At 52.3% G+C, this 9955-nt stretch overlaps 2 protein-coding genes across 2 annotated transcripts; both read right to left on the reverse strand.

The window, feature by feature from the left end:
* Positions 1 to 693: 693 nt before the first annotated feature.
* Positions 694 to 3671, reverse strand: LOC125509329 (subtilisin-like protease SBT1.8). Its single transcript, XM_048674286.1, has 2 exons — positions 1881 to 3671; positions 694 to 1584 (listed from the first exon to the last, which is right to left on the reverse strand). Exons 1-2 carry the CDS (start codon positions 3517 to 3519, stop codon positions 905 to 907), a joined length of 2319 nt encoding a protein of 772 aa, XP_048530243.1. The 5' UTR covers positions 3520 to 3671; the 3' UTR covers positions 694 to 904.
* A 2914-nt stretch (positions 3672 to 6585) lies between these two features.
* On the reverse strand, positions 6586 to 9157 carry LOC125509330. Its single transcript, XM_048674287.1, has 7 exons — positions 8957 to 9157; positions 8756 to 8879; positions 8373 to 8464; positions 8215 to 8293; positions 8025 to 8134; positions 7542 to 7606; positions 6586 to 6927 (listed from the first exon to the last, which is right to left on the reverse strand). Exons 1-7 carry the CDS (start codon positions 9059 to 9061, stop codon positions 6834 to 6836), a joined length of 669 nt encoding a protein of 222 aa, XP_048530244.1. The 5' UTR covers positions 9062 to 9157; the 3' UTR covers positions 6586 to 6833.
* Positions 9158 to 9955: the final 798 nt, after the last annotated feature.

The following is a 9955-nucleotide window of genomic DNA, read 5'->3' on the forward strand; positions in this document are numbered from 1 at the left end:
TCCACCCTAATATGCACCATACGTGTTCAGTTTTTTTGCCAAACCCTCCACACGTAGCTGTGTGTGTTGTGGCAAACGGTTGCTAGTATAAAATTACGTGGGAAGACCAAAAATAACATAGACGATTCGCGCTAATGAGCTATGTGTGATGTGGGCAATCATATGTTGGTCTAAGAGAAGTATAAAATTCCATCAACCAAACTAATTACATACTCATCCCACACCTAGATATAAGCATACTCAGGCATAGATAATAAAGTACACAAGCATAATTCAACCATAGTTCAACCTATAATAAGCATACTCAAGCACAGTTATAATTAAAATACTACTCCCTCCGTTCCTAAATGTAAGTCTTTGTAAAGATTTCACTATGAACAACATACGAATGTATCTAGATGCATTTTAGGGTATAGATTCACTCATTTTGCTCCGTATGTGGTCCATAGTGGAATCTCTCCAAAGACTTATATTTAGGAATGGAGGGAGTATATAACTAGGGTACTTCTGAACATAACCATTGTTCAATCGCACATCTCGTCTGCCGGCAGGCCATCTCTGAGAGGAAATGGTATGTTTTGTATGAAACCAGAGGTTAGTTTTGTGTTTATTTGAAGTGTCTGCTTCTTGATATACCTATGGAAGATGAACTAAAACTGTTTTGAGACAACTGCTCTATAGGCAGTGAGGAAATTATTAGTAGCAAATCAATCCCTTTTATTAATGTGCTGTTCCCATCCCATGAAATGTACTCCAACAATCGCCTTATCCATTTTTGGACAGCACAGAAATCAGGAGCCAGAATTCTTCCAGCCTATGCAACACTTCCATCGATCTCCCCCGCCGACGCCGATCACGCCGCCGGCACGGCCACGTACGAATTCTACTCGCCCATGCATCGGTGCTACATCCCCCACGTATACGATATCGGGCTCCGCACGTCCTGCTCCCCGCTGCTCCACGTCAGCCACCCGAACGCGGCGTCCATGGGGCCGCCCTCCGCCGTCGACTTGAACGCGACGGTGTACCTGAGCTTGTCCCCGACCTTCTTGAACACGAGCCTGGCCGGCTTCACGGACACCACGATGCTGGGCGGGCCGGTGACCTTGGCCGCGTACACCGACCCGGCGGCGCCGACGTTGGTCAGCTCGCGGTGGTACTTGACGGTGGTGCGCGACTTGCGGAGGCCGAAGACGACGGAGAAGGACGGGTAGTTGAGGTCGCCGGGGCTGGACAGCTTCCGCTGGCACGTCGCGTTTGGCGCCCCCGTGATGGCCTGGACCTGCCGGGGCGAGGCGCCGCCGACGGTGCAGAGGAAGGCGACGTAGTCGTCGATGGACGTGTCGTAGACGAGGCCCGGGGAGAGGGCCTTGACGGGGTCGACGTGGCCGGAGCCGAAAGCCCATGGCGTGGCCGTGGCCGTGGCGTTGGCGCCGGCCGCGTCGAGGAGGGGCGATCCGGTGTTGTCGACGGTGTAGGCGGTGGTCATGAGCGCCGACTTGATGGCGCTGGGGCTCCAGTCCGGGTGCGCCGCCTTCACGAACGCCGCGAGCCCGCTGATGTGCGGGCACGACATGGATGTCCCTGCATCACCATAGACCGAATTATTTCTGCATCAAGGTTCAGTGTAGGAGAAAGAGACCAAGCGCATGCCCTAAAGCCTGTCATTACTATGATGGCATTTCGATGCGTGCGAACTGCAGCTAAAGCTAACAGCATCATGGCTAGCACCTAAAGACGACCATAGCGATTGCACGCTCGCATGGCTGCTACGGCTACCCGTAAAGTCTAGGGTTTTAGGACCATATTTTCAAGAAAGACGTGTCGGTCAGTACAATCCTCGAGAGTTTTTGTACAGAAGAAGCAAAGCGTGCGCTCACCTGACAAGATGTTGAACGCCGGCCGCCGCTCGTCGATGGTCAGCCCAGTCGGCCCGACGGACCCCGTCCACCCGGCCAGGATGTTCACCCCCGGTCCGATCACGTCCGGCTTCAGCAGCTGCGCCACCTGCCTGTTCGGCCCACGGGAGCTAAACGCGGCCACCACCGGCGCCGGGTGCACGTCCACAGCGGTGCCGGCGAAGCTCAACGCCACCTCCGCGCCGGCGTCCGACTCCACGTACGCCCTTATGGCGTCGCCGCTCTTGTCGCCGACGGCCACGGCGGGGAGCAGGTGGCTGTCCGCCACGACCTCCTCGCCGCTCTGTGCGGTGTTCGCGAGCACCATCCCGACGCCGCCCGCCAGCTTCACCACCTGCCCCTTCTCCACCCGCGAGTTCCCGCCCCGGTCGCACAGGACCACCTTGCCCTTCACCGCCGACGCGTCCAGCGTGCCCGACATGCAGAGCTTGCTCGCGTTGCTGCCCGGGCGGATGCCTTTGTTGTACACCAGGGGGAACTTGTCGTCACCCAGCCCATCGCCCGAGTAGAGCGACATGCCGGCATGGGTCTCGCCATTGCCGAGCTTCGCGTACGCCGGGAAGTTCCGGTCGAGCGTGCCGGCTCCGACGGTGATGATCCACGGGGCAGTGTTCACCAGCGACGACGGCGCCGGCCCGCTGTTCCCCGCGGAGCACGCGACGACGATGCCGCGGCGGGTGGCCGCCAGCGCGCCGACGGCGATGGGGTCGCGGGAGAGCGGATACGAGCCGCCTCCCAGCGACAGCGAGAGCACGTCGACCCCGTCCTCGATGGCCTGCTCCATGCCCGCGAGTATGTCCGAGCTGAAGCATCCCTGCCTCCAGCACACCTTGTACGCCGCGACGCGCGCCCCGGGCGCCATGCCCCGAGCCGTGCCGTGGGCGTAACCGAGGAGGCTCGCGTCGGCCACCACGGCCCCCGCCGCCGTGGACGCCGTGTGGGTGCCGTGCCCGTCGTGGTCCCTCGGCGACGAGAGCTCGGTGGTCCCATGGGAGGAGCCGTTCCTGCCGCCCGCCCCGAAGCCCCGGAAGAAGCCGCGCGCGCCGATGAGCTTCCGGTTGCACATCGAGGAGGGGAAGTCGGTGGCATTGGTCTCGCAGCTCCCGCGCCACCGCGATGGCACGGGGCCCAGGCCGGCATCGGCGAAGCTGGGGCTCTCGGGCCAAACACCAGTGTCGAGCACCCCGACGATGACGTCGGAGCTCCCGCCGTCCGCGCTAGGAGCCGGAGCGCTGTACGGCGGGAGGTGGAGGAACGAAGGTGAGCGCGTGGTGTGGAGCGGGTGCAGGACGTCCTCGTGGACCGACGCGACGGCGGGATGGCCGCGGAGCTCGGTCACGTGTGACGGGAGGAGGCGCGCGGCGAAGGCAGACGGCGCGGCCGTGGTGTAGGAGTAGAGGAGGTGGCTTTCAGGGTCCACGGAGAGCGCGTCGAGGTGCGCGTGGTGCCAGTGGAGGTGCGTGGCGTACGGCGACGGCTTGAGCGCGGGGTTCAGGTACACAATGTAGGTCGCCGCGCCTTCATCCCCGCCGGACGCAAGCGCGGACGAGGCGGCGAGGCAGAAGAGGAGGACGAGGAGGAGACGGGATGGTTGCTGCATGGCGCGTTCGGCCCTCCCTCGCAGCGTACGTGGGGGAGTGGGAGTGGGAGTGGAGGGAGTGGTGCGTGTGGCAACAATCCGTCGAGGCGCTCGATTCAAATATAGAGCCAGCAGGCCGCGTACGAACTTCCCGCTAATGGAAGATGTTGATTTCTCCGTGCAGCACACATGAACAACGATCGCCGTAAACCTAATTCTTCTGTACGCCATTACTAGTAGTGAAAGCAAAGAAAAATCCACATGTCACGGAATCAGCAATCAGTGTCAGCACCGAAAATGTCTGCAGTACGTGTGGCGTTCCTGGCCTGCACACATGGAATTCCGTTGGTGTCAGCGTCAAGCTTTCCCGCAGTGCGCGCCGACTGCACGTCGCGAGGATTGCACGACGAATAGTGTGGCAGTACTGCGGTGGGGGGGCACAAAAGCGCACCGATCGATCGGGCTGGCATCAAGCACAGCCCGGCCGGCAGTGCATGATGCGTGTCTGCGTCCGGCCTCCGCGCCCATTATGCCGCCGGTCGACCGGCCCCGTCTTTCCAAGCGGCGCACTCCATGGCCGTGCACGTACGCGCCCGCCCCGGGCCGCAGTGCGTGCCGTGCCGCTGGTGGGGCGGAGGTTGTGTCTGTGTGCGTTCATGGGGCGCACCGGCCGCGCGAGCGAGCACGCGCGGTGGGCGAGAGCGGGCTCGATGATCGCGCGTGGCCGGTGCGTGCCACTGTGATCCGATCCGGCGATCGCGTGCCTTTCGACCGCGCCCCTTTCTAATACTGCGTCGCCCATGCCTCCACTTTCTCGGGCGGAGCAACGCCGTGCGCCGTGTGGCTCCACGCTTTCACGACTTCGCCGTGGCGGCTAGCTGGATTCCGTCGAGAAAGCCGGTGAAAGTCGTCGACGCACTTCCTCTGCCGTCCGGTCCTCTGAATCAATAGTCGACAGCTTGTGGAAGCGAAATCACTTGTCAGTGTTTCCTCTTGATCTGAACTAGCAAGGGGTCCTGTTGAGATCGTGGCTTAGTAACTTTGTTGTCACTTTGTACGTGCCATGCCACTTGACTTTGCAAGGTAAGAGGACTCCACAGTCCAGAGGAAGGCCTACCACTATCTTTTTTTGAAACAGGCGCAAAAGTTTTGCCTCATCGATTATTAAAAAGAGAATTACTTGGTTAATTATGAAAAACCGGCTGAAAACAAACACAAATAGGCCATCGAGGAACTACTCACGTGGCATGAAACCCCACAATGCCTGGCACTATAATGTGAAGCTAGCGCAGTGGCCTTTCCAGTTTCGAGTAGTGGACGAAAAATGCTTGTTTGCACGTACAAGTGGTTTGACCCTCTAGTCGTTCCAGTCATGGCCCATGACAATCAACAAATGATAATCCAAATGCGCGTGCAGCTCCCTGACTATGCTTGGGGGTTACATAACAATAATTTAGCCGACACCATGTGATATAGACAAGACAGGGAATGTTTCCTACAACACTTCCATGTATGATTTCGGAAGAAGAAAAAAAATCCATGTATTTATTTATAATGGTAATAAGAAGATGAGGGGGGAGAAAGACGAAGTCAATTAAACGAGCCTGAAGTTAACTTATTTAACACATACAGCAAAGGTAAATCGTTCGCAAAATAGGACCGCACTTTCCTTAGCACGAATGCATCTACTATACCCGGTCTACAACAAGGTCTATATGAGTATGTGTCTCATCTCATCTTTAGTCTATGTGTGTAAAAAATCTATCTAAGCTTATTCTTAATTAATCGATGAGGCAAAAAAATTACCGCCGCTTCGGAAAGAAAAGAAAAACGTATGCGTCCTGCAAGTGTTACCCGTGAACTAGCTCGAGATAGCAAAACACCAATGCAGTTCGGACACAGACACTCTGTAGTGATTGAACACCATTACGCCGTAGTCGCTGTTAGAAGGGAGATAGAGAGGGAGATTGGTGAAATAATTCGTTGTATTGCTTGAGCCTCATGGGCATATATATAGAAGTACATGATCTACTTAGAGTACAAGGCAAGCCAGAATATTTCCTAATCTAACCTATGTTTCCTAATACAATCACGTTACTCAACCGTCGCATCGCAGCTGCGCATTGGCATGGGTGGAGCTGTGAGCTGGTCACCCCATCGAATGATTCAGTTGCATTATTGCTTATCAAGATGCAAGAGATAGCTTCTTTCAGATGCCACACCTCATAGCAAAGAAAATAACATGCCACGCCAGACATGATCATGATATCAGGCAGTGTTAGCCTCACCCCGCCCGAAATGGTATCCGTCCATAGTTTCATACTTAACTTAATGTTAAGTGCCTGTGATAATTGCCGGCCTGATGGCTGAAGCACTAATTGCTGCTGCTTGATTACAAGTGAGAACCGGGGACTGTATTAGAGGACGGTTGACACTTTGGCATTCTTTGATAGATATGCAATAGTGGCATGCAGTTTTTAACCAGCTGCTAACTGCTACTCCATCTTAGGCCCTGTTTGATTTACAAGTCCTAGGACTTTTTTTAGTCCCAACTTATAAGTCCCAAGTCCCTAAAAAGTCCCTACATGTTTGGTTCCTGAGACTTATAAGTCTCTATAAGACCATATTACAACTATAAGTCCCTAAAAGTCCCTCCTTGAGAGTCTTATTTCATAAGCCCCAAATGACCACTTTAAGTCCCTATAAGTCCCTCCTGTTTGGTTTAGATGGGACTTATAGGGACTTATTTAAGTCTCTAGATCAATAAGTCCCTGGAAACAAACACCCTCTTAGAGTAAGTGCTAACCCAGGAAGGAATGGAATGTTAGGTTGGATGTTCTTTCTTTTTTCTGTGTGCTAATCCAGAAAAAACAAATTTATTTTTACAAGCACCTGTCTAAGCATCTTGCATTGTGCATGGCCTTAGTAGTACGAATGTAGCTCTCATTACTCCTACAAATGTACCTGCGCATGTTTCTGATGTGGATGTGCGTTCTTGTACATCGTCATATAGGCTCAAGACTTTAACTTCAGTTATACATGAGATAATTCGTCCCTGGTACTGTAGATCTGACGCACATCAGCACATGTATGTAATTTCTGTTTATGTTGTGATGTTGCTCATCGCACAGGAGATGACAATCAGGGGTGGCTGCGCTAAAAATGTATGCAAAAACGGCCAAAGCAGTTGCACTTGCCACTTTCCAGGCAACTTTACTGTTGAGTGTTGAGGTCTCGTCAGCTACAAAACCAGCATATCTGTGCATAACTCTGCTTTTCTGGATTTGCGCACTTAAATGTCTGGAAAATGCAGTCCTGGTAACACAGATAAGGACTTACAATTGACCTGCCCGGAGGTCTCTATCTATGCGCTCCGCGTTAAATGTTCCTGGAATCTCCCTGAAGTCTTCATTGAATATGGAGTATGCACTGCATGGAAGATGGAATAATTTCAGAAAGTGGAAAGGGCAAGAGAATGAACTGTAACTTCCCAATACACTTTCCATATCCACAATTTTGTTTATCAGCATGAGCTCCGCAAGATTTAAATAGTACTTCCTCTGTAAACAAATATAAGAGTGTTTAGATCACTACTTTAGTGATCTAAACGCTCTTATATTTCTTTACGGAGGGAGTAGTTTCCATTTTAAGTTTAAAATGTGAATAGCAGTACTTGCGGAATTCAGTTATTCTATTCCTACCCAAAACACGACTACAGTTTGAGAAATGACAGTATGGCTGCTTTATCCGCAGCTTCTGCCAAAAAGAAAAGGAGCAGATTTTAATACTAGTCCAGGCAGCTTTTAAATTACTACTGATGTTGACGAAGCATTTATCTATTCTTCACAGCCTATGTAATGAAACTCCTGCAGAACTTTTATCCAACAAGTGAAACCTTTATATGCAATATTGCAAGAATAAAACTATTCAATGGCATAGACCACCATTATGTCGCTAATGTTTATTTGTTCTGAATGAAAAAGCCAACTTTTCACTCCAAACTACACAACAACATCACAGACATAAGGGCATAGATAACATACCTAATATCACCTTGTTGTCGTCTTCCAAGGTTAAGAAGTATGATCAAGAAACCTGTCGCAAGTATCTGGGCAGACAGCAAACAGTAATATCTGTCAATAAGCTGAAAACTAGCACCAAATTGAACATTGCTAATTACTATGGAAACTGTAGCACCATTGCTACACACAGAATCTATACATTGGGCATAAGAAATTGACAAAGGATTACATGTACTCGACTTCTATGGTTGAGTCATGAATTAAAGGTTTATACATGGAAGAGAAAACCACTTGAAGTACGGTAGTAACGCCCTGTTTCTAGTTTTCGAAGCAACATACAGGTATTAACATATTATTCACCTGCCTTAAACTAGACAGAAATTGATATGTATGTTCAAACTGGCTCCAGATATGTTATGCTACATGTACCTCAGCACCATGAAGTGCTCGGATACTGCTAATAATAGCTATTTTATTGGAGAAGAAAATTAAGGAGTTACTTACATATAAAGGTCCGACCTCATACTTTCGAGCAATAGGTGCCAATAGGAACCATAGTGTGATGATAATCCATGCTTTCATAGTGACAGAAAATAGTGCCATCAACAAGATATCTGCAGAAGTGGAATTCACACCACATTGATCATTTGCACTACCATTTTACAGAAAATAAGGGGCGTGTCATATACGTTACCGGGCAATCTCAGTTTTTCTCGAAGAAATATGAAAATCCTTTTCTTCCACCAGGTTGTTGTTTGAGGTATCTTGAACTTCTACAGGATGGACCAATAACTGTTATAAGGAGCATGGATTAAACATACAATATTCAGAAATACTTTGAGGAGACCTTACCAGTTCTTCTTCATCGTCATCGTCATCATCATCATCATCACCACGGAGATGCTTAGCAGGTGGTTTAGGTGCCACGGCAACTATAAGACTATCTACAGAAATCACGATGTAAAGAAACATAAATAAACGTCCACAAGATATATCAAGTGCGCAAATAAGAACTTGGTGAAACAGCCATTTAGCTGTCCTAATGGGAAATTTTCTTGCACATAAGATGTATGTGATTCCAAAAGTGGATGAACATCACGAACAATCACGGAAAGTATGAAATAGAATGTCCTAGGAACAAAAACACAGGCTATGAAGAACGATGCGAGCTTTGCATCTAGCATGACAACTAATAAGACGGGAGAGAGGAGGGTATGTGTGGCTGGTTAGTTTACCCCCGTCGCGGAGCTTGACATGGGTGTCGTCTCCCCACGGGAGAGTCGTCCCCCGGAGGACCAGGCGGAGGCGGTCTTCTGGGAGACGCCGGTCGAGAGCGACGCTGCGGCGCAGATCGGCAACCTACAACGAGACCGATCCCCAATTAATCACGGCGGAGCGAGGCAAGAAGAGGGGGTTGTTCTGGAGGTGTTACGGACCGAGATGAGCGGGGGGAGGCGGATGGTGGTGGGCCTGGACGGACCGACGGCGCGCAGCTTCACCTCTACCGTCGTCTCCGGCTCGTCGCCCGCCGCAGCGGCCATGGTCTTCTCGTGCTCTATTCGGTTCCTCTTTGCGGTTTTTTCCCCTCTCTCTGTCTCTTCCTCGTCTTGGGTGGCCCAACGGCAGAGGCCCAAACAGGCTATCTACGGGCCACGTTATTTTTCGAGCCCCTTCTGGTTTTTCCCGAAATCACTAGGTTGAGGAGTACTCCCTATGTCCGGAATACTGGTCGTAAAAATGGATATAAATAGATGTATTTAGAACTAAAATACATTTAGATACATCTATTTTTCGGATAAGTATTTTTAAACGGAAGGAGTATTCGTTACAAAGATCACTTCCATCTCCTAGGTTGCGACAAGTGACGCGACGTGCGCCATTTTATAAACATGAGAGTTTTCCTTTTTATATATCTGTTTATTTAAAATGTTTTATCTCTTAAATCGTGAGTCCGAGAGCTACGCTCCTCCTCCCCTCCACGTTGTCTCCCGCGAGGCGGTCGGAGGCCAACCCCATCCCTCGCCGCCGCTCCCTCCTCCCCCCTCCTCCTCCCTCGCCGCCGCCCAAGGGCACGGCCGGGCAAAGCCCGGCTGCTACCGACGGCGGCGGGGCCCCCTTTGTCTCCCCGCTCGGGCGTTTCTGGCGCGGGCCGGAGCCCCGGGCCGGGTCGTGGAGCTGCGGCCAGGCTCCATGGCGGCGCGGCGGGCTGGGGCAGCTCCCTGTCGTCCCTCCCTCCCCCCGCGGCGGGCAGCTAGGCGGGTGGCGCGCCTGTGCCTGGGTCGGCGGCGGCTCCTGCGCGGCCAGATCTGGCTCATGGCGGCGCGGGCTGCGGGCGGCGCGGGCTGCCAATGGCCTCCTCTGCCGTCGCCGCGGCTGGTGGTGGTGGCTCCGCGGCAGATGGTGGTGGTGGTGCGGGCGGGAGGTCGGAGTCGGCG

Source organism: Triticum urartu, chromosome 5, assembly GCF_003073215.2.
Source record: "Triticum urartu cultivar G1812 chromosome 5, Tu2.1, whole genome shotgun sequence".
NCBI lineage: Eukaryota > Viridiplantae > Streptophyta > Magnoliopsida > Poales > Poaceae > Triticum > Triticum urartu.